At 35.6% G+C, this 24,567-nt stretch overlaps 3 protein-coding genes across 5 annotated transcripts; 1 reads left to right on the top strand and 2 right to left on the bottom strand.

Moving 5' to 3' along the window:
- Positions 1-1,394: 1,394 nt before the first annotated feature.
- Positions 1,395-6,066, top strand: LOC107480156 (uncharacterized). 3 transcript variants are annotated; one of them, XM_016100298.3, is made up of 8 exons: positions 1,395-1,990; positions 2,365-2,456; positions 2,909-3,056; positions 3,269-3,400; positions 3,503-3,658; positions 3,806-5,227; positions 5,317-5,518; positions 5,599-6,066. In XM_016100298.3, the coding sequence occupies exons 1-8, from the start codon at positions 1,877-1,879 to the stop codon at positions 5,739-5,741; spliced, it is 2,409 nt and encodes an 802-aa protein (XP_015955784.1). In that variant the 5' UTR covers positions 1,395-1,876; the 3' UTR covers positions 5,742-6,066. The 3 variants fall into 3 exon arrangements, with proteins under 3 accessions (XP_015955784.1, XP_015955785.1, XP_020994443.1); XM_016100299.3 differs by having other exon boundaries at positions 1,397-1,990; positions 5,317-5,486; XM_021138784.2 differs by lacking the exons at positions 1,395-1,990; positions 2,909-3,056.
- Positions 6,067-13,110: 7,044 nt separating this feature from the next.
- On the bottom strand, positions 13,111-14,754 carry LOC107480087 (uncharacterized). Its single transcript, XM_016100205.1, has one exon. It carries the CDS (start codon positions 14,752-14,754, stop codon positions 13,111-13,113), a length of 1,644 nt encoding a protein of 547 aa, XP_015955691.1.
- Positions 14,755-17,831: 3,077 nt separating this feature from the next.
- LOC107480158 (MACPF domain-containing protein At4g24290) lies at positions 17,832-20,362 on the bottom strand. The gene is made up of 7 exons (XM_052258697.1): positions 20,341-20,362; positions 19,941-20,230; positions 19,622-19,860; positions 19,350-19,551; positions 19,094-19,277; positions 18,824-18,990; positions 17,832-18,746 (listed from the first exon to the last, which is right to left on the bottom strand). The coding sequence occupies exons 1-7, from the start codon at positions 20,345-20,347 to the stop codon at positions 18,063-18,065; spliced, it is 1,773 nt and encodes a 590-aa protein (XP_052114657.1). The 5' UTR covers positions 20,348-20,362; the 3' UTR covers positions 17,832-18,062.
- Positions 20,363-24,567: the final 4,205 nt, after the last annotated feature.

Genomic DNA, 24,567 nt, shown 5'->3' on the forward strand with positions numbered 1-24,567 from the left:
ATAAAATAGATTAAATGAGATCAACCCGATATAAAATTAGTATATACAAACTTTTAAATTTTATATACTAAAGTAATAAGATTTTATTTTTAAAAATTAAATTTAAGAAATATTATATCATATTTATATCAAAATAAATTATTTTTAACAAAATTAATAACGTAAAATATAAAAATATTAATTTAAATATAAAAATATAATATAACATTATTAATTCCACTTGAAAAAATATATTTTTATCATAAAAAGTAATTTTTGAATGAATCGAATGATCTAAAGTACAATATGAATCCGATCCAAAAATAATAAATTAAAATTCAATAAAATAATAAGCTAAAAATAATATCAAATAAAAATAATAAACTAAAATTCAATAAAATGGACTTTAGTTTAAATTGAATTCTAAGTTAAATTGAATCTTAAAAACCTCTTATTAAACTAAAAAAAATAGATTAATAATTAAAAATACTACTAAAAATAATAATTTTTTGTTTGTTTGGAGTTTTTCTCATAAATGATATGTATTTCTGTTTAATGTTAGTCACCCTATAACTCTGGCAAATTGATGATTACTTGCTTTAGTTATTAGTAGAGTTCGTTCATATAAACTATGCTTTTATAGATAATATAATTCAGTTCAGGATTTGGATCCATGAACGTGTGATGTACAACAGACAAAAGGTATTATTTAATTTTAGACTTCTATTTATCTCTTTTTATTTGCAGGATTCAAGGTAAACCAACAATGCATTACAACCTTATCCATGATTTTGATATATTGTATCCGACTGATAGAAGCCTGGTCAAAAGTTGCCAATATTTTTGTAAGGAGAAACAAAACTTGTGATTTGTGAAAGGTAGAAATAAGAGAAAAGATAAAAAAAAGACAGTAGGGATGGGACAAAGAAAACAGAAATAGAGGCAGTGTCTATGGAAGGGCCACGTAACGCAATCGTCGCATAAGGAGAAGGTGGATATTGTGCACATTTATCGGTGCCTGATTTCCACTCATCCACGTTGTTATCTTCGATGCCAAACGCATTCCTACTTGCTCCTCGCTACTTGCTACTTGTTACTGCTATTTAATATCCGTTAGGCCTATATACTAATATTTAATTTTAATTAACGTGTGAAAACTGCGATGAATACTGCACCGAACATGCGTCGTCATTTAAATGTAGCACACCTTGTTACTATTAAATATTAATACGAAGAAAACAATACCAATATTATTTATTAGTCAATTCCAATATATTAATTATTCTAAAAATTTAAAGTAATAGTAAAAATATATAAATAATTGTAACTAACACAATTTTTCATGTAATTTTTTTTGGGATTTACATCGAGTTCTTTGGTTCATATGTAGAAAAACCTTAGTAATGGTAGTATTTCTGATCTACAATGTTCCAAGAAAGCCGTCCCATAATCATAAGCTTCCAATGACAGTGCATACTAGAGTGGTGAATACAGAATCCCATAACAACCATGTATTAATTAAAGTAACACTATATCATAACATAACATAAGAGATACAATAAAAAATTGTATAATTTTGTATGAGACAGGAGGGTAAATGTGATTGGTGAAGTAGGGTAATGAAGATGTTGACCCGCATTTCTATCCGCGGAAGCGGCACAAGGAATTGAAGTTGAAGGAGAGATGAAGAGAGAAAGCATGGGGATTGGGGAGGGTACTGTGCTAAATAAAAAGAAAACAAAAAGGACACACAGAATCCTCGCACTGTCTTATGTGACCTGCTCACCTGCACTTCACTTTTTGTCCAATCCTATCTTCTTTGTTTAGGTTGTCGTGTCTTTCTTTTCGTTTTGCAAACTGCAATTCATCTCTCTCTGTTTGGCGGGAAAACCAAGCCATGGTTTGCCAAGATTCGTCATCGGAGACCGCTCCATCGCCGGAGCTTCTTAAAACTGCTTCTCCTTCTTCAGCGGAATCCAGCTTTCGTGAACTTGATGATGCCTTTCTGCAGGTTTATCACTCTCTCACTCTCTATTTCGATCTTACTCGATTTTCGTGTTTACTTCTTGCTGTGTCATCTTGTAACCGATCAAAATTGATTTTAATACTCTCTGGATTTGCATTGCATCTTCATTTCTTTCTTATAATCTAATAAGGATCAAAATAGATAGATGTATGCCTGGAACTGTTAGTTTATCTCTGGATTTGCTGTTAGTTTATGTTTCTCTCTAAGGTTGAGTTCAGTCTTGGAACTGTCTCAATTCTCTGGCGGTAACAACATAAATAATCCATGATTTATTCTTAGACTTTTATCGTTTCTTTTTTCGTATTATTCTCATTCCTTATTTTGAAAACGCAGTTTTATTTTTCGCCTTCAATTTACAGACTCAAACGAGAATTTGGCTCGGGGAAGTATTGAAGATAAGATTGAATGAGCAACTCATTATATCCGAACTCCTTGCTGATGGAGAATTGCTGTACTTAACTTTCTCTATTTCTCTCTCTTTTTTCTTTTGTTAGCCTGCACTTTCCGTTATTCCTATTTTTTTGGTATGTAGTTAAGTTTCGGAAATTGCTAAGAACCAGAATTTTTGCCATAATTGTTTGCACCATGCAATAGTTGTTGTCTTTGAACCTTTTCCTTACTGTAAAGAATAATAAATGGTATGTTTTAGTCCAAGCAAACCCCCAGCAAGATTCAATCAATTTGAGATTAATACTTTGACTAATTGACTTCACCTGTCATAAATTAAAGAGGCTACTTTTTAGTCTTAATGTCTTTTAATTGAATTAAAAGCTAGGACTAGGACCACTTTATAAGGTTAGTACAAGGATTAAACTCCAAGAGGAGTGGAGCTGAACACGAAGCTTTTGCATTGGCATTTCAGTATATTGTTTGGAATCTAAATACAAGTTAATTGGTTTATAGGTTTTTAGTGTCAAAAGTGGTGTGGAAATTGCTGTTGGCAAAGCATATGGAGCTAAAACACATAAAAGCTTCCAAAAGCCAGCCATTTGCTTCTAAGAGTAACAGTGGGAGATATAGACCTTATTCTAATGTTGATTCATTCCTGAAGGTAAATTATTACATGACCTTCCTTTTGACAGAATTCAAAGGAAGATTTGCCAAAATTATGTCTACTGATTTAAGCATATGAGTACGTTAGTAGAAGAAAGAGAAACTCTGCAGCCTCATTTAAGTTAGTTCTAAATATTTTCAAATTTTGGTTGGTGAAAACAGACATTAATGAATGGGTATCAAAGTTATCTCTCTTTTTTTCCTATACAGATTTGCAAAATCTTGGAATTGACCGGAGTTGACCTATTCTCTCCATCAGATGTTGTTGAGAGAAGAAATACTCGAAAAGTATGCATGTGTATACGCTCATTCTCCAAAAAATTAAGGTCTAAGGATATAGATGTAAGTAAGTTGCATAAAATATCACTTATGAACTTCAGTCACCTGCTCTTGTATCTTGTCCTTTAAATTTTGCTTCTTGATAACATAAAAACATGTTGCCAGGTTCCAGATTTTGATATTGTTAATGTTACTTGTGCCGTAACCATGCCGAAGGATGTGGTTGGAGACATACGTAAAAGCATAGAGCTGTCTCACAGAAGGCCTGCAGATTCTTCCACTTATTACTTACAGAAGAATTCAGGGAAAGAATCCAGGGAGGTGTGTCCTTGTTTTCAATAATAAGTAAAAACAAAATTACTATATTGCCAATGAATGGTCACATATGTGAGTTTCATGTTCTGTACCCTTGAGCCACTGCTAAATGATTTTGCTACTTGTATCTCTGAAACAATGATGCTTCTGTAGGTCTACTACTCCGTTACAGACTCAATCAAAGACTGGGAAACATATTCAGACCAATCTAATTACACAGAAATCAAACATCTAGTACATCATTTTGATGACTTGTGTGATTATGCATCAGAGATACAGTGCAATTCAACTTCTTCAATGGTTGAAAATGATTTTATGTCCACCAGTTTAGATGAACTGGGCAGTCGAAGCCAGCAGAGACCAAGAATTTCTGATGATGAGTTTCAATTGTTATGCTCAAGGGAATTATTACAATATCATATCTCTGAGACTCCTTATTCCGGGAATGTACATGTTGACTTTAGTGGTGGTATACCTCATTTAGATACTAGGGGCCAAGAAAGTAGAATGATGGAATTTTGTTACACAGAGAATGAATTATTAAGAGATAATGGTTCGACCCTTGGAACTCCTATGAATAACAGGATGTCAGTGATAAGAGATGTTAGCTCAAATACAAAAGATAGTTGGGACCAGGATCTGCTCATTGAAAAAAATATTCCAGCAGATGTACATAAAAGTGCTAGTTCTCATGGATCATGCGCAACTCCACTGAGTATTGAAAATGGTAGATGCTTTGGAGCTGGTGAGAATATGGAGGTTCTACATGAAGTACTGAACTTGGGAGACCAATTTGAAGCAGAGAATGATTATCAGAAAAGCGATCAGTGGGAAGGTATAAAAGAATATGAATCACAGGAGAAAATGAAGTATAAGGAAATTGAACATGGAATCACTTATGGAAAGTATACATATTTTGTCAAGGAACTTGAGGAAACCGAGCATTCATTATATTCTCCTGATTGCTTCCTATGTAATAAGACTGATTCTTCGAACAGAGCTGTCTCCGACAGCAATGACATAAATGCAACTATATCAGAAAAGTTTCTTTTATATGAGGACTGGAAGTCTCAAGTTGATTCAATTTCATCGTCGCTTAATAGCTGTAGCCAATGTGGGAAGCTGCTGTCTTGCCAGTCCTCTTCACTACCCCAGTTTTGTAAATGGGACCAGAAAGGAAAATTTCCTATGACAAAAAGTGGAGCTATAGACAACAATGAATCCTCACATGAGGAAACTATGCCTCATAAACAAGAAACTGCTGAAGAGTATGCGGTTGGTGCAACTGATTTCAAGTTACTTGCAGATGATGAACAGCCAGAAAATGATAGTGAGGCTATAGCATCAAATGCTATGAGTTTGGATAACTGTGATGGAAGCGAAGGAGTAATAGATATGATCACCAATGATGCCACTGTTCCTGCCAACTATGATGAAGATGTATCTAACACTCGGACCTGCATAACAAATCAAAGCTCAGAACTTGAATCCAATGATGGTCATCAATCAAGTCAAGACGACATGGTTCTCGTTTGCCATACAGAACATACCCTTGAGCCTGAGTTACCTGTTCAAGTAAGTTTTTCTGATACTTTATCAAGCAATGCTTACTTTTGTTTTCAATTATATGCAGATTGAGCCTCTCTTGCAATTTTCTTGTGTAGGAAGTAATAAATCCGGACAAAGAGAGTGCGCACTCCTTTGACAACTTAGATGAGAAAGAAGAGAAAATTGCAGAAATATCAAAGTCAAAACCCCGAAAGAAGCTAATACTGAAATCAGTGTTTGGTGGTGCCACTGCTGTTGGTTTGTTTTTCCTGTTTTTGCACCTAAGGTTCGTGTTTGACTCGTTTTTTAGGTTGTCAGGTATTTTTTATTCTGTTTCTTCTTTGATTTGGCCTCCTTTAGTTTTTTATTTTGTTGTTCTAATCTGTGTTTTATGATAGGAGGAATGACAAAGACAAAGATGCAAATCCAGAACCAAGTAAGGCATTTAATGATGAAGGTAAAGAGAAGAGTAAGAAATATTCACCACCAAAAGCAAAGAGGACTACTGAAGGGGTTTATGCAGCAGAGAAGATTAAATTGAAGTAATCGATATTTGAGCCTCTTCTATAATAATAAAAGGTAAAACAAGATTAGAAAAGAAAAAGTAAAAGAAAGCATTAGTTTCTTCAACTTGAGATCTTGGTGTAGGGCTAGAGATACAAGAGTATTAGTTTCATTGGTTACTGGTTAGTGAATAATGGTTACTTTGAGATGGTCAAAAGCCAGCTCCTGTAATTTTTTTCCTCCTGTGAGGGCTACAGTGATAAAACTTCAGAGTAGCCTTTTTTTTAGAAGCACAATCATCATAAAGTTCATACTTTACGGACAAAATAATATCAAATACAATAAAATTCTATATCCAAGTAATTTAATCAGCCAAGTTCAACCAATCTTTTAGATTCACGCGCTTCTTTTTCATGTCTTCTTTTTCTTCTTTTAAATTTAGGCATGCACATTCTTTTTCACTCTGATGCTACGTCTTCTTCTTCTCATTTTTTTATTGAAATTTTTTATCCTCCTTTTTCATCCTTCTCCTCTATAATTATCATTATCATTGATGGATCTAGTTGAACTTGAGAAGGGGGGTTGAATCAAGTTAGTTTAAAACTTAAAGCTTCAAACTCTGTTTTTGCTATGACACGATTTGCAGGAGATTATTTGAAATATTCTCATATGCAGAATAGTAAGGAGTAGGGAAGAGAAGATGAAGACCAGCATATATCCTGGTTCGGATTCTATGTGCAATGAATCCTACGTCTAGTCTCCACCACAAACCATGGTAGAATTTTCACTAATCATTCACAGATTACAAACACCAATAATATTGAATTTCTCCCTAATTCATCTAGTATCTACCCCCAAGCTTTCATCACCAAAAGCTTAGCTTCTCATAGTGCTGACCCAACTAGGAAGGGGAATCAACCAGATTCAATTTTCCCAAGTGCTAACCCAATTTGAAAAGGGAAACTAATCCTAGTTCATAAACCCAAAATACATCAGAAATCAGTGGCTATTTTGCATCACTCTTGCCTTTTCACACAAAGATCAGAATTAAGCTTGAGTAGAAGAAAGAGATTCCAGCTCTGTTTTAGAGATGGTGCTCTGAGTATGTATCATCTCTCTTATCTTGAAATGGTGGGATGAAGCTTGTTATATATCTTCAACTTGGCTTCATTGTTGCCTCTTCCATTTTCTTGTACCAGCTACTCGTTAGAGCTGTCATAGCTGACAGTAGTCCTTTTTCACCATGCTCCACTACCTCTGCTGCTTGAGGAGCTCGACCACTACCTCTGCTGTCCTTTGCTTGGCCTTCTTCTTTGGCATGCTCTTCTTTTGCATTCTACTCCATTTCCTTGCTGCTGCTGCTCTGTGCTCTTTGTTCGATTGTGTTTTGCTCAACCACTATCCTAGTATTGCTCAGCTGATGTCTTTGGGTTAGTGGTTGTCCTAATTTTCTTTTCTTGCTTTCACAGAACCACACCTGTCCTTGCTGTGTTGTTGCCTCCTTTGTTTGCCAGCTGTCCTGTTCTGCTCATGATATAGACAGCTGCCCTTTTTCTTTTTCCAAATGCATAGCCTTTCAATCATGCTGAACGGTGAAATAAAAGAGAGGTATTGGGCTTGTGCATTTACTTGAAGCATCAAAGGAATGAACAGGTAGTTTTGTTTGGCTGAGAGAATTAATGGGTCTGCCACAATAAAACACACATTAAACAATATTGGGCTTTCAACCCAATTGAATGTTTGTCATCATTAATTAACCCAAAATCAAACTAGGCTCAACAATCTCTCCCTTGATGACAAACATGATAAAATAGGAAAATTAAAGACTAATTTGAAAGAGTTAAAAACACTTTCCTTTGATGACATTTGGATTGTGAGTAGCTCCCCCTCAATGCCAGCATTACTCCCCCTCGATCATGGCTTACATCTTAACCTGGATAAAACTTAAAAACAGCCAAGACCAAAATTTCCAAGTAATATAATACTAATAACATAGATCAATAACACTAGGCAAAACTAACACTATTAACCCTTAAGCCAAAACTAACATTCCCTTTCTTTTCTCCCCTTTTTTGTCATCAAGGGAGGAAAGGAAAAATCTGCACAAAATTTGTTAGTGGCTGATGCATATAGTTTAAGTAGCAGAGTAGTTAAGGTCTTTACAGTCATCCAGAAACTTAAACAAGTTCAAAAGAAATAAACTAAGTCATAATCACAGATGAGATTAAAAGAAGCTAGGCATCAGAGTTGGATTCATCAGAGGTTCCATCGTCCTCCCCCTCATTATCAGAAGTTGTGATTTCAACCTTGATATCCTCTACAAAGTCTCTCAAAATCTGAATCTTTCCTTTGGTCTTTTTGAGAGCATTTTCCTCCAAAACTTGGACCCTTTTGCGCTCAGCACCATGATGGAGAAGAAGGTCTGTCAGATTGAGGAATTCTTTAAGTACATGCTTTATAATGCGCGTCATGGTCCTGACTGTAGTAGAGGTGGATGGGGAGAATCAGAGGATCCTCATCAACAGAGGAAACATCAGTGCTGTCATCAGTTCGGCGACGCCTGGGAGCTGTTTTCTTTACTGCACCACCCCCTTTGATATATGAGTTACAATCTTTTACAATTTCAGCCCCAAAATCAACATTGTAATATTGAAAAATTTTTGTAAGAAGCATGCCATAGGGTAACACATTTTTGGTACTGACACAAGCATACATATGTCTCACAAGCAAGTAAGCAAAAGAAATGGGGATTTTCGAAAGCAATGCATACAAAACCAGTGTGTCACAAAATAAAACACGTTGAAAAGAGCCGCTCTGAGGTAAGATGATGTGATTTACAATCCGATGCAACTGGGCACAGACTGGACTAAGAGACTTGTGAGTAGGAGTGTTACCTTTCAGGAGAGGTATATTGATGCAGACAGTGCTTAAGGGCATCAAAGTAAGAGACATTGAGCGTTTCGTCCCACTTACCAGAGGTGTAGACATCAAGTCCTCGGTCCTAGTAGTCTAAGGCTTTGCCTAAGTGATATTTGTCAAGAATAATCACTTTGCCTTTAACAAAAGAAGCGATTCTCCCTTCTTTGTAGGACATGTTGCTATAGAACTGTTTGACAAAATTAGGGTAAATTTTCTCTTTGGTGGACAGTATGGGTGTCCAACCTTGATATACAAACAATGGGGTAAAATTCAAACCTTTCCTATGGAGTTTGTCTAGATTGACAAGCTTAAAGGGACAGAGAGTACGCTTGTAAACATCTTTGCAGAAAAACAGGTAGTTCACGAGAGATTGAAAATGGCGACGATCATAAGACTCATCTGGAAAATCAGCATAAAAGGACTTGTAAGCAATAGGATTGGAGAGTCTAGGTTCAGCAACAGGACGAAGATGAAAGTCAATGACTGTACCGCGAGTATGGCGAGGCTGAGTGGAGGGAATCTCTTCATCTTTGTGAAGAGGCATCTTTCCTCTTGAAGAGCTTGGTTTTGATGAACTAGGCTGAGAGGTGTTTGGCGGAGGAGGAGGAGAAGGGCGAGGAGCAACACCAGGACGGCGAGCAGTGGTCTTAGTGCGGGTCATGTCAGGAGAAGGGTTTGGTGGTGATGGTGGTGAAGAATGAATAGGAGATTGTGAGGGAGAAGGGTGTGTGTGAGTAGAACGGTGGGTGCCACTCTGGGAGCCTCTATGGGCAGCTCTCTTCTTTCGTGCCATATTTATAGAGCACTGGTTCGGAGAAGATGAAAGAGTGGAGAGAGTGGTGTGAATGAATACATGTAATGGGGAGTTAATATAGGTGTGAAGGAGTGCAAATGTTGCATCTTGAAAACAAGTAAAAATGAAAACTTTAAAGTGGTTTTGAAAAACATTGAAAGTTGCAGCTGTAACCTTCGTACGTTTCAGATAAAAACAAAAGAAAACAAAAAATGGATTTGAAAACAAATATGAATGAGGCCCAAAATGAGTAAAAAAAACATATTTTCAAAAGAAATGAAAAAGCACCAATGAAATGGTCTCAATGGATTCAATAAGGATAGTCCATTTGTCGTGAACTGCTCCAGCACGTGATGTCCATCATACATTATGATCAGGCTTGAATCCAATTGGCTTCATAGTGACTTAATGAAGGCTACTCATCATCTGCCAAAGAAAAATTCTCACAGCGATTTATGAGACAGAACACAAAAAATCTCATTAGCAGAGTCATTAAGAAAACAAAGATGAAGCAAGAATGCCCAGTTCAGTTCGTAGCTTGCAGAACCTTTCCTCTATCAAAGGTTTGGTGAAAATATCTGCTAGTTGACCTTCAAAATTAACAAACTGAATATCCAAATTTCCATTTTGCACATGTTCTCTTATAGAATGAAATCGAACTTCAATGTGCTTTGTCCTTGAGTGCAAAACAGGGTTTTTGGAAATATTAATAGCACTCATGTTGTCACAAAATAATAGAATATTAGAGACATTCAGTTTATAATCAGCTAGTTGAGTTTTCAGCCATAACAATTGAGAACAACAAGAGGAGGCTGCAATATACTCAGCTTCGGCTGTTGAAAGTGCCACTGTAGCTTGCTTCTTGCTAGACCAAATAATGAGAGATTTCCCAAGAAAGTAGCACATGCCACTTGTGCTTCTTCTATCAATCCTGTTCCCAGCAAAATCTGTATCACAGAAACCCACTAATTGAAAAGAATCAGTCTTAGGAAACCATAACCCATAATTAGTGGTACCAAGTACATATCGGATGATCCTCTTGACAGCTGAAAGGTGGGACTCCTTAGGCTTTGATTGAAACATTGAGCAAACTCCAACACTTTGGATAATATCAGGCCTTGAGGAGGTTAGATACATTAGGGATCCAATCATCCCTCTATAACGGGTGTCATCAACATCTCTACCATGTTCATCCTTATCAAGCTTGATATTAGGATGCATGGGAGTTTCCATTTGCTTGGCACAGTCCAGGCCAAATTTCTTGACAAGTTCTTTTGCATATTTTTCTTGATGGATGAAGATGCCGTCTGCAGTTTGCTTGATTTGCAAGCCTAGAAAGAAATTGAGCTCTCCCATCATGCTCATATCAAATTCATTAGTCATAAGCTTAGCAAAATCTGCACACAAATCTTCATTAGCCGAACCAAATATAATATCATCTTTGAAAGTGGTGTCATTAGCAAGAATAAAATGATCATGATAGTTTATAATAAATAAAGTGGTGTCAGTGGCTCCTCTTTGAAAGTTGTTTTTCAACAAAAATGAGCTAAGCCTCTCATACCAAGCTCTAGGAGCTTGTCTTAAACCATACAAGGCTTTAGCTAGTTTGAAAACATGGTTAGGAAAAGTTTTGTTTTCAAACCTAGGTGGTTGAACCACATAAACCTCTCTATCTATTATGCCATTGAGGAAAGCACACTTTACATCCATTTGGAATAGCTTGAAACCTCAGTGAGCAGCATATGCCAGGAGCAATCTGATGGCTTCCATTCGAGCTACAAGTGCAAAGGATTCATCGAAATCAATCCCTTCCTCTTGATCATACCCTTGAGTAACCAATCTAGCTTTATTTCGGACTATGGATCCATCTTCACCCAGCTTGTTTCTGAAAATCCATTTAGTGCCAGTGACTTTCTTTTCATTTGGATAAGGCACCAATGACCAGACCTGGTTCTTCTCAAATTGATGCAATTCCTCCTTCATATCTAACACCCAAGACGGATCAGCAAGAGCTTCTTGGATATTTTGAGGTTCAATCTTTGATAAAAGAGCAATGTTGTTGAATTCGGCTCTTTTCAAAGATGAACGAGTGGTTCTACCAGTGGAAGGATTTTCAATTATGAACTCTTCAGGATAGTTTTTTCAGAAACCTCCATTCTCTTGGTCTTCTTGACTGGTTTGAGGATTCAGGTTCCTCTTGATCAACATTTGCCTCTGCATCAGTGTTTTCAGCTGCGACAGGAGATAATTCCAAATTGTCTCCTGTAGAATTTGGAGTTTCGCTGCTAACAGGTGCAACTTCATGAGAATTTGGATTTTGTGGAATTGGTTCAGTGTTCTTTGGAACCTCAGCTTTAAAACCTGGACTATCATCAATGCAAACACTGGGAACATTGTTAGATTCACAGAAAGTGACATGCATGGTCTCCTCAACTATTTTGGAGTTCTTGTTGTAAACCCTATAGGCCTTGCTATTTGTGGAATAACCCAGAAAAATGCCTTCATGTATTTTAGGATCAAATTTTCCTAAATTTTCTTTAATATTCAAAATGAAACACTTGCATCCAAACACATGAAAATAGCTAAGATTGGGAGGATGCCTTTTCCAAAGTTCATATGGGGTTTTCTTTAAAAACTTTCTAATAATGGTTCTATTTAAAACATAGCAAGCTGTATTCACAGCCTCAGCCCATAAGAACTTGGGAATTTCATATTCACATAACATAGCTCTAGCCATTTCTTGTAAACTTCTATTTCTTCTTTCCACAATACCATTTTGTTGAGGTGTTCTTGGACAAGAGAAGTTATGTGATATGCCTTGTTCATCACAAAAGGATTCAAAGAATTGATTTTCAAACTCTTTACCATAATCACTTCTAATTGAAATAATTTTTAAACCTTTTTCATTTTGAATATTTTTGCTGAATTTCTCAAAAACAGAGAAGGCCTCATGTTTATGAGCAAGAAAGAACACCCAGCCAAATCTAGTATAGTCATCCACAATTACCATGCCATAGCTCTTTCCTCCAAGACTTTGAGTCCTAGTTGGTCCAAACAGATCAAGATGCAACAACTCCAATGGTTTCTTAGTAGAGACATCTTCCTTGGGTTTGAAAGAGGTTTTAATTTGTTTACCCATTTGACAAGCATCACAAATGATGTCCTTATCAAACTTTATATTAGGAAGGCCTCTAACTAAGCCTCTTTTTACGAGCTTAGAGATTTGGAACATGCTAGTATGTCCTAACCTCTTATGCCACATCCATTTATCAGTTTCCATTGAAGAAAAATAAGTTACATTTTGAACTTTTAGATCATCTAGAGTGATACCATAAACATTGTCACTTCTTTTGGCAACAAATAAAATAGCCTCTGTTTTCTCATTTATGACCCTACAATCAGATTTCCGAAAGGTTACAACATATCCAAGGTCACACAATTGACTTATACTCAATAGATTATGCTTTAACCCATCAACTAAAAAGACACTATCTATGCAAGTTAAAAAATCTTTGCCAACCTTACTAATGGCAATTATTTTACCTACCATTATCTCCAAAAGTGGCAAATCCTCCATTATACTTGTTGAGTTTAATGAAGAAAGTATCCCTTCCGGTCATATACCTTGAACATCCACTATCAAGATACCACATGTCCTTTTTCTTCTTGGATGTAAGGCCAACCTGCATGTTCTTCAACTAATCTTAGGTATCCAAATCCATTTGGATCCTTTGTTGTGAAATCTTCTTGGTTGCCCAAGAGCATTAAAATCATGAACAACTTTATATAATTTACTATCATTACCAAAAGACCTAGGAAAGATGAAACATTGAGGAGGATCATGACCATTTTTGTTGCACTTGTAGCACTGATTCTTGTTCACTGATCTTTGAGGCTTGCTAAATCCTTTTGGTTTGAAAAGCTTGGAAGAGGAGGCTTCAGATTTTTTAAAGTTTTGTTTAAAAATAGCGTTATTTTCCTCTTTGAATCCAAGTCCAGATTTTTCAGATCCAAACCTTTGACTAGCTAGCAGTTTGTTCAGATCTTGAGAACCTTGAATAAACTTTGCCAAGTCTTCATTCAAAATTTTTATTTGTTCATTCAGCTTCTTGTTTTCAGAAATCAAATAAGTGGAAGCAGTAACTTCATGCTTGAGTTTGAATTTTTCTAGTTCAGCTCGCAAGGCAGTGTTTTCTTCTTTTAAAAACTTTTCATTTCCAGTTTCATTTGCCTTAACCTTTTTTAACAGAAGGTCATTTTCAATCCTCAAAGCCTCATTTTCTTTCTTGCATTTTGCATACTTATCCAAGAATTTCTTGGAATTGACAGAGATGTCTTTGATAATATAGTGCAGTTCATCAATAGATAAGTCAGAAAGATCTACCTCATTTTCATCATCATGGTCTGCCATCAAATATAGCTGAGCTTCTTGATCTGAGCTCTCTGAGCTGGTGTCGTTCTCCAAGTCCTCCCATGTTGCCATCATTACCTTCTTTTTGTCTTTTTTGGATTTTTCGCCTTTCTTAAGTTGAGGGCAATCTGACTTGAAGTGACCAGGTTCCTTGCAGTGATGGCATGTGAACTTGACTTGATCTTTCTTGACATCTTTGGATGAGGAGCTTCCTTTGCCTTTGCTTTTGAATCTCAATAGTCTTCTCATTTTTTTTGCAAAGTGCACCATTTCTTCATCTGAGAAACTGTCATCAGATTCTTCTCTTTGGGCTGTCATTCTTGATTTTAGTGCTATACTTTTCTTTTTGTCATCTTTGTCTTGAGACATGTGAGTGGTTTCATAGGCCAACAGCTTGCCTCTCAGCTCATCATAGGTGATTTTGATCAAATCATTCCTTTCAGAGATGGCTGTGCTTTTTACTTCCCATTTCTTAGTAAGACTTCTCAGGATCTTTCTCACTAGAGTTTCTTTAGAGTAGTTCCTTCCCATTGCGTCCAGATTGTTGATGATTATTGAGAACCTTTCAAACATTTGATCGATGCTCTCATCCTCCTTCATACTAAATATTTCGTACTCCTTCATCAGCATGTCAATTCTAGTTTCCCTCACTTGCTTAGTGCCTTCGTGAGTAAGTCTGAGCTTGTCCCATATTTCTTTAGCCATTTTGCACCTTGACATCTTTCTGAACTCTTCAAAATTGATTGCGCAATACATTAGATTGATTGTTTTGGCATTGAGTTCAACCTTCTTCTTTTCTTCATCTGTCCATTCACTATCTTCCTTTGCCACAACTTCTCCATCAGCATTTTGTTTAGTAGGGACGTCTGGTCCATTGAGAATGATCTTCCAGATGTTGTAGTTGATTGACTGTACGAAGATTCTCATTCTTTATTTCCAGTAAGAATAGTTGCTGCCATTGAAGTAGGGAGGTCTATTATTAGACTGCCCTTCAGTGAGAATGAACGCCACGATGTTGGGATTCATGTTGTTGGCCATGGATCTTTGCTCCAAGCTGTGAAGCTTGCCTCATTGAGACCTTGCTCTGGATACCAATTGATGGATCTAGTTGAACTTGAGAAGAGGGGGGGTTGAATCAAGTTAGTTTAAAACTTAAAGCTTCAAACTCTGTTTTTGCTATGACACGATTTGCAGGAGATTATTTGAAATATTCTCATACGCAGAATAATAAGGAGTAGGGAAGAGAAGATGAAGACCAGCATATATCCTAGTTCGGATTCTATGTGCAATGAATCCTACGTCCAGTCTCCACCACAAACCATGGTAGAATTTTCACTAATCATTCACAGATTACAAACACCTGTAATATTGAATTTCTCCCTAATTCAACTAGTATCTACCCCCAAGCTTTCATCACCAAAAGCTTAGCTTCCCATAGTGCTGACCCAACTAGGAAGGAGAATCAACCAGATTCAATTTCTCCAAGTGCTAACCCAACTTGGAAAGGAGAACTAATCCTAGTTCATAAACCCAAAATACATCAGAAATCAATGGCTATTTTGCATCACTCTTGCCTTTTCTCTCTTGGCTTTTGAACCTCACATAATTGCCTTTTTCAAAATAAAAAATAATGCAAGATAGCCATAACACAAAGATCAGAATTAAGCTTGAGTAGAAGAAAGAGATTCCAGCTCTGTTTTAGAGATGGTGCTCTGAGTGTGTATCCTCTCTCTTATCTTGAAATGGTGGGATGAAGCTTGTTATATATCTTCAACTTGGCTTCATTGTTGCCTCTTCCATTTTCTTGTACCAGCTGCTCATTGGAGCTGTCATAGCTGGCAGTAGTCCTTCTTCACCATGCTCCACTACCTCTGCTGCTTGAAGAGCTCAACCACTACCACTGTTGTCCTTTACTTGGCCTTCTTCCTTGGCATGCTCTTCTTTTGCATTCTACTCCATTTCCTTGCTACTGCTGCTCTGTGCTCTTTGCTCGATTGTGTTTTGCTCAACCACTATCCTAGTATTGCTCAGCTGATGTCCTTGGGTAAATGGTTGTCCTAGTTTCCTTTTCTTGCTTTCACAGAGCCACACCTGTCCTTGCTGTGTTGTTGCCTCCTTTGTTTGCAAGCTGTCCTGTTTTGCTCATGATATAGACACCTGCCCTTTTTCTTTTGCCAAATGCATAGCCTTTCAATCATGCTGAATGGTGAAATAAAAGAGAGGTATTGGGCTTGTGCATTTACTTGAAGCATCAAAGGAATGAATAGGTAGCTTTGTTTGGCTGTGATAGAATTAATGGACCTGCCACAATAAAACACACATTAAACAATATTGGGCTTTCAACCCAATTGAATGTTTATCATCATTAATTAACCCAAAATCAAACTAGGCTCAACAATCATGATCATCATCATTATCGTCATTGTCTTCTTCTAATACGTATTGTCGTTATTGTTATCGTTGTTATTGTTATCGTTATCATCGAATTTTTTCCGTTTGATGACATTGTCTAATCCAAAATTGATTTGGATGTGTTTTTGTTCAAAATTGACTTAGGCTGTGCTTGTTTTGAAATGAGTTTGTTTGTGTATTTTCATCATTAAGTAATTTCGGTTCAGCTCATTTCTGAGTGAATTAAAATGCATTTGGTATTGTTGTTCTGCACAATTCAAAATTCTTCTTTCTCATATTCCCTCTTGAGAAAAATAAAATCAAGAAAAAGAGAAGAAAAATCAAACAAAAAAGAAGAAGCAAGAATGAAAAACTCCTCAAAATTCCTCATTAGATTCTTCTTCTTCTTATCTTATTCATCTTTTCTTTCTTGTTTTTTTCCACAATTCTTCTTATTTTACTCCCTTAACAATAATAAAAATATGAAAAATCAAATAAAGAAGAAATGCATAATGCTGCAAAATCACTTGATGGATTTAGATGTGTTTTTGTTCATGATTCAATTTTGTTTGTGTGCTTGTTTTCGAACGTAATTATTAAGTAATTTTAGTTCATTCTTGATTTAAATAAGGTGCACCTGGTCCATGCTTGTTTTGAAACGAGTTTGTTTGTGTATCGTCGTCATTAAGTAATTTCAAGTTCATTCTAGAAGCAATTTCGGTTTATTTTTTAGTGAATTTTTAATTATTCAATTTTTTTTGTGTTTGTTTTCGAAAGCAATCATTAAGTAATTTTGGTTTATTCTGGATTTAAATAAGTTGCATTTGATCTATGCTTGTTTTGAAACGAGTTTGTTTGTATATCGTCATCATTAAGTAATTTTGGTTCATTCGAAATTTAATTTTCGGTTCATTTTGGATGTAATTTCAGTTCATTTTTGAGTGAATTAAGGTGCATTTAATCTCGTTGTTCTGCACAATTCAAAACTCTTTTTTTTTCATGTTCTGCTGCTTCTTCATCTTCTTCTTATTTCATTTTGTTATAATTCTTTTGTTTCACTCTCTTGAGAGGAATAAAACCAAGAAAAAGAGAAGAAAAATTAAATAAAGAAGAACAAGAAACTCATAATGTTGCAAAATTACCAAGGAGAGAAAGAGGAAAAGAAAAAAAATGCAGCAATAAAAGAATAACGATGAGGAGAAAACATGCAAAGAAAAAAAAATGACGATGAGGAGAAAACACGCAAAGGAAAAGAAACGCAAAAAAAAAGAACGTAAAAAAAAGATGACAACAACGATAACATAAAATTCCGTGAATATAATCACGCTCTTTTAATGTTAAATTATAATGCTTCATGCTTGCCTAGGTCTATTTATAAATTATAATAGATATCAAACAAGATAAAAATGATTCATTCTTGTTATTCCTATAAAAATACATAAACCTACAAATACCAAACAAGTTAATATTGCTGAAAAGTTTATTAAATCAATTGAGGAATTAATTTAATCATGTAAAAATTGAAATACGAATTTGATTGTTATCATTAAATAATTTTGACCATGCCAAATTACTAGTCTCCAAAAAAAAAAAAATACAAAGTGAAAAATTTTGATTAACAAATTACAGGCCTAATAGTATTAGGATCTTATACTAGTTAAATACGTTGAATAAAGTGAGTCACTTTAAGTAACAAACCTACACAAGTCATTGAATCAGTCTCACTATATATATATAATCAATCCAATATTAGCTTGAAATTCTGATAACGTTTGTCCTAGACAATAACCAAAAAACCAGCAGATTCTGCAGACACATTCAACAACTTTGACCTCAAATAAGCCTTATATAAAGCACTGCTCTGAAGCTTGAGTTTCAGATTGCACAACAAAGCTCAAGAGTGAGTACTTAACAAGCAGATATATTTTGCCATTCTGGACAGAAAGCCTTGCTCCAGAAACAACCCAATATCCCGGAGTATCTTCTGGTCCCCTGATCATTTCAGTTGTGTCCACAAATCTTTGAAGCTTAGGAGTGTGAACCGGAGCAGGGCGTGCAGCAGAATATGTATTAGAGCCAATGGTCTTGTCACCAGGTTTCGGACGACCCTTTTGTCCCTCCTTCGAAATGAATGCCAATATGCCACCATACTTGCGGCTGAAATAGCCAATGTTAGAGGACTGATCCCACTGAGGTGGCTTCTGAAGCGTGGCGCCGATGACCTTGGAGAAGCGCAGCCTCAAAAGCAGGCACTTCTTTTCAACTTGTAGTTGTGCTCCTGTCACCATGGAAAGACTGTCATCTGATTCAACAGGAGCTGTACACACATATGAGAAGCAGTTCCATTTCACTTTCTTGTGGTTGCTGCAGCTGTAAGAGTCACATGACAAGTAAGCGTTCGCATTGTCTGAGAGTGGGAACGACTTTGGCAGAGAAGCCAGATGCTGCAAGTGAATTGCCAATCGGTTGCTTCTTCTTCCTTCCAATTGTAATCTCAATCCAATCACTGGTCTATTGCCTACATCAACCTAATGTGATCAAAGGTGAGTGCAACATTCTTGAAAATTCACCAATACCAATGCTCATGATATGATTTAATACTCACAGGAATCGTGTTTATGTAAAGCTTTGGGCCAAAGATACTAAATCGAAGCCAGGTGTTGACTTGGTGCCTCCAATGAGAACCGAGACGAATTTCACTAAGCACAGGTGCCCATTGTCTTGGCAGCTGAAACTCGAAAAACTGATGAAGGTCTTCAGTTGGAGGTTTGTCTGTTTAAAAAGTCACAATTCATGTGCAGGGTTCAGCTAATTCAGATATTCATGGCACATATTCTGTTTTGTGGTGAAACTAATATATCAAATAATTGCTTACAACGAAGATAAAGGTTTATGGCATGGCTCACAAATCCACTTCCTCGGATACTTCTCAATAGTGTTGTCAGAGGCAGAAGAATCATTGATATCACATCAGGTTCTGAGTCTAAAGTATCCAACCATTCACCATGATACATCTTTCCTCTTCTACCACCTCTTCTATCGTGTATCACAACAATATTCTGGAAACAAAGATGAGAGGTAACTAAACCAGTTGTGAAAGTTAATATGGGCATGCAGCCATGGATATATACCTCTTTGGTGTTGCATAATTCTTGAGAAGCAAGGCAATTATTCTCTGCAGAATCCATGAACTTGTTGTTAGCTGTATCCTTGAGAATTTTCTGAATACTAGTTGGATGAAGGTATGATGGATCATCTTGCCTAACATATATCACATCCTTCCCTCCCATGCTTACCCCAACCACAACATGAGTTCCAAAACGCTCTATAAACCTTTGATGATGAAAATAAAAAATAATTAATTAAACATCATTTTGAAGTCACAAGCACAGATCAGACTCACCTAGCCAAGTACTCAGGGTCCCATGAGGATGGCACTGCTTCTTTGACATGGTCTTGGAGCTCACCATGATACCTTTCTAACTCAATGGCATAACGTTTGATGAACCATCCATCATATGCAAGAGACTTAATGGTAGTCAACTCTTTTATGCATCTCCCAGATAATCCAAATGATGCACAGAAATGACCAGACGCAGTTTTCCCTCCCAAGCACATTTCTTGGTTGAAGTGCTCCAACATCTTCAAACATGTTTAAACATCGAAAGGATTAGTTTATTAAACTAAAGCAAGTAAGCAAGAGAAGATGAAGATGAAGATGCCTCTTGTAAGGTGAGAACTTCAGAGTGGACTCTATTGGATTCCCCTCTGACACATTTGATGGAGTCAGGGACATCTGGAACTGAAAGGCCTTCAGGAATATCAAGATGGCGGCACTGTTTCCCATTGATGAGGATCAACCGTGAACCCTTCTTACAGTTACCAAAATCTATATCTTGGGTTATGTCAAAACCCAAACCAATTGAGTTTATTGCCTTCTGGGCAGCTTCAAAACGTGTGTCTATTCTTCTTTCCATTACTCTCAAACTTGAGTGAACAAAACCACTACACACTGAGTTAAGATGAAATTAAACCAAGTCAACGCAAATCTAAAAGACTAGGTTTCAAAGATTGTGTAATAATTTCATAATGGAAGTAGCAAGGAAGGATAGACGGTCATACAGTGCATTGACTTGTTGAGTGGATTAGGTTTGCATGCTTTTCAGTTTTCAGATACTAGCTATTAACTAATATTCGCGGGATTTTAGTCCCAGCAGTTAATTTACATGTAATATAAGGCAAACTATTTAGAATGAACAAAATTTGTTATGTGTAAAACCGTTTTACATGTGCATCTAATCACATAACGCCACATTAGTAAAAATAACTATTTTTTATATTGATCGTGTAAATAATGAATAAATTACCATTTATATCATAAAAGATACAAACGATGACAAATGTATCCATATAAATAGTGATAGATGCAAAAAATTTTGGTAGTAGGGACAAAATTTATATAACATGATAATAATTTTATAATAAGAATAATATGTATATATAAAAAATTAAATATTAAATTATCTATTAACTACTATATATTTATGTACAAATACATGTTTTTTCTTAACACTACCATCAAAATTTCTCTTCTCTTTCCATATATATTACTAAATAATTATTTAAAAATTCACTTCCCAACATAATTAGAAGCTGACTCTTATTGATATTCATAGTTAAAAAAGTTCTTTCAATTAATATTGTTGCTACGCAAAATTTAAAACTAATTTGAAAAGAAGATAAATAATATTCTTTTGAGTTGATTGTTAAAAAAAGAACACTAATTTCGTTTAAATATGAGAATTGATCATTCTAACGAATATCTAATATAAAATTTTTAAATTGACGATTAAATACCAAAAGTTAAGTAAAAAATTATTGTAGGGTCAAATTTAATAATCTAATGAGAGCAAATAAATATTATTATCATATACTACTCAAAAAATTCCAAATTATAGTGGGGCGCTTGCCTCCACACCATTGCACTTAAAACCGTCCCTGCATATAAAAATAAAACGAGAATTGTACCACGGAAGATAGTTTCTGTGTGCCAAGAATACCCTAAGGAACCAATTGTGTAACCAACGTTCGGGTACTCTTGGCACACGAAAGTCATCTTCTGTGGTTATAATTGTCGTTTTATTCTTATATGAGTACATTTGTCAGCATCTGTATCTTTTATGAGTATAAATGGTAATTTATTTAGTGAATAATTTATGATTGGTAAAATGTTTTACACTGTCAATTCATCAAAATTAAACTTAAAAAAATTACAAAATACCACATAAAAAATTAAAAAATAAATTTATAGCATAAAATCACCAAATTTTAATAATAAAAAGCTTTATTTTTTAATTAAGCTTATCGTCAAAATCCAATTTTCAAAATTTTTTAAGAATATATGTTTAATATTTGACTAAAATTATTTGTCATTCATATTTTTTGACATTATTTCTTTTAGTAATATAAATTTTCATTTCATTTTAGTAGTTTAACAGTATTAATTAATTAAAAAAATAAATAATGTATATTTAATCTCCTAAACAAACTATCACTCTTTAATTTTAGTTCTTAATGTTTTGTATTCATTAAATAAAAATATTTAAAATTTTTTATTAATAATAAATTTTTTGTGTATTTTTAGCCTTTAAAATACGTGTTAACTAAATTTTTTAATTAATGATGACGTTAGCAGAATGTCTTTTATATGTCTCATAATTTAGTTTGTTAGCCCTGTTTTATTATATAAAAGAAAAACTAGAGTATCAAAACTAACTATAAAAAATATAAACACTGATAACATTGACCACAGAAAATTTAAAACTAAATTGTGCCCACAAAAAAAAATTCCTATTAGACAAATCTAACAAATCGTCAATTATACTATTAATGATTCATCCACATGTAAATTAAGTGATCTAACTTCTAACTTTCTAAGTGACATTGATACGAAAATTCAATTAAATAATGCAATTAAATAGTTAAAAATATATTATAAATTCTAAATTTTTTTCTATCCTTTACCCTTTTTTTCATTTCCAAAACCTAAACTTCTCCATTTATTAATTCCATCACTATAACCACCCACTCTTCTCTTTTTTCATCAACCTATGTTTCTTTTTTCTTCACTTCCAAAATAAAAATCACGCTGGATGTGAAGAAAAATATATCCTCATTGTTATTATTTTCTCTTAAATTTCGAGACTTTCTCTTATTTTTGTTGTTGTCCTTGGTTGTGACAACGGGCTATAATTGGTCAAAGAACAAGTTTTTGTTTTTCACCACCGCCGTATGAGCTTCTCTTGCTCTTGCTAAAGTTCATAATTTTACTAGATTTAGAATTTGAATAAATAATGTTGTCCATTGCTCGTTTTGACGTCATTACTGTCAAATCTAACTTTCAAAAAGTTAAAATCTCTTGAAAAAAAGCATTAGTTAACTGAAAAGCTTCTGTCAAATTCAAATTTTGCTTTTATTCTTATTATATAAAAGTTGATAATAAATTTTTTTATGGGCAAATCACCCATATAAATCATAGGCTTGAAAAAATTACATAAATTACCCAAATCAAAATACGTTATGCACATATCCTAAATGCATGTAACTATGTAAATCGAATCAGTCTATGTTAAATTACAAGTCCAATATAAATTGAATTAGACTTTGTCAAATTACAAGTAATAATGGTAAATTGAATTAGTGCATGTCAAATTAGTATGTAAGAGTGTAATTCGAAACAGGGAGTTTTGATTTACTAGGATAGTAAATCGAATCAGAGAGTGTCAATTTAGCAATGGTTTTCAAATTGAGGTAAATTGAAGCAGCATAATTCGATTTATATACAAGGTGGTTTTAATGTAAATCTTTGGCCCCTAATTCGATTTACTCTCATTCTCCCTATATATAGAATTCGAATTCAGTTCATTCGAATTACATTTCATCTCCCTATCCCACCACATCCCAAAATCCAAAGAAAATAAGGCTGTGCTACAAATTTGATACCACATAAATGAAAGATGACCCAAATCAAATATATCGCTTGGATGGAGTTGTGCATATTGTCGGTAGCGTACATATTGCTGGTCGCGCATATCGGAAGACCTCGATACACGGTGGGAATGTCTAAAAAAGACGGTGGAAATAAGCTTGCTCCTCATCGATTTAGCCACACAGTCGCACAGGACTCGTCCTCAACACTACCACACTACCCGACATCGTCATCTGCACACCTAGCACCCACCGCGGCAACTCATTATATGACTCTTCCCAATCTCCGTAAATTTGAGCAACAGCCTTCTACTTAGCCATCCAAACCCTCCTGTGAGTCGGTCTAAAACCAAAATGGGCCTCTGTCAGATTCTGCAGTACCTTGATCGACATGACAACATTAGCTCTAATCATAGGCATTATGAAAGTCGAGATCACATGGTAATCAAGCTTCCTGTGATCACTGGAAATCGAAGTGGCCAGACAAATATGCGGTCTATTGTACCGTTTTACCTCCTAAATATCCATGTGCTGGCGGAGACTAATATGAATCAACCATGTGCACCCGTTGCCAAATTCCTTACACTTCCCATGGTACTTATGATAATTGGATTTCAACACTTTATACTTAACCCCACGTCGGATGCTGTTAGTCTTCATGCTCAGCACGGCTTCCTCTTTATCCTGAAACTGCTTACCAACTTGGAACTCAGCTAGTCCTTCTGTATCCTGTGTGTCTTTGGCCCTAAATCCTCTAGGCAAGACAGGTTTTTTCTACTGTCTCATGGCATCCAAGTTCAAAGTTAAAAAGTGCGGGGGGTACTGCGGAGTTCCTGAACTAGCCGCTCCACCACCCCCAACTGGAGTACTTCTCGCATCCTCATCATCGCTATCATTGGTAATCGTGGCGGGCTCCACATCATCATCATCCTCATCCTGAAATACATCTTCCACACCATCCGGTGCTCCACCCTGTTGGGATTCCGGTACCACATCAGTGTCACCCACTTCTCCATCACGAGTACGGTTTAAATTAGTAGTGAAGGACGGGAAAGCAACCAAAACTGCCTCAGGCTCAAGCACAAGAAGAGATGAAGAGGTTCCAACACGCTTCAAACTAGAGCAAGCTGCCGTGGTAGAAGGCTGAGAATTCCGGTTAGAACCTCCTGAACTAGAGACCACATCCACAAGCTTGGCTACCAGCTCAGGGGTCCTCACTTCCGGGAATTGCCGACGACAATGGAACATAACTTGCAAATCTTCGTCGCTGCCTATAACGAACGAATCATACTTCACATCATCCCGCAAAATGGAAATAAGAATTCTGTAGAATAACTTCTCCACCCGTTTCACGCCTTGCAG

The sequence above is a fragment of the Arachis duranensis genome, chromosome 3 (genome assembly GCF_000817695.3).
Source record: "Arachis duranensis cultivar V14167 chromosome 3, aradu.V14167.gnm2.J7QH, whole genome shotgun sequence".
Taxonomy (NCBI): Eukaryota; Viridiplantae; Streptophyta; class Magnoliopsida; order Fabales; family Fabaceae; genus Arachis; species Arachis duranensis.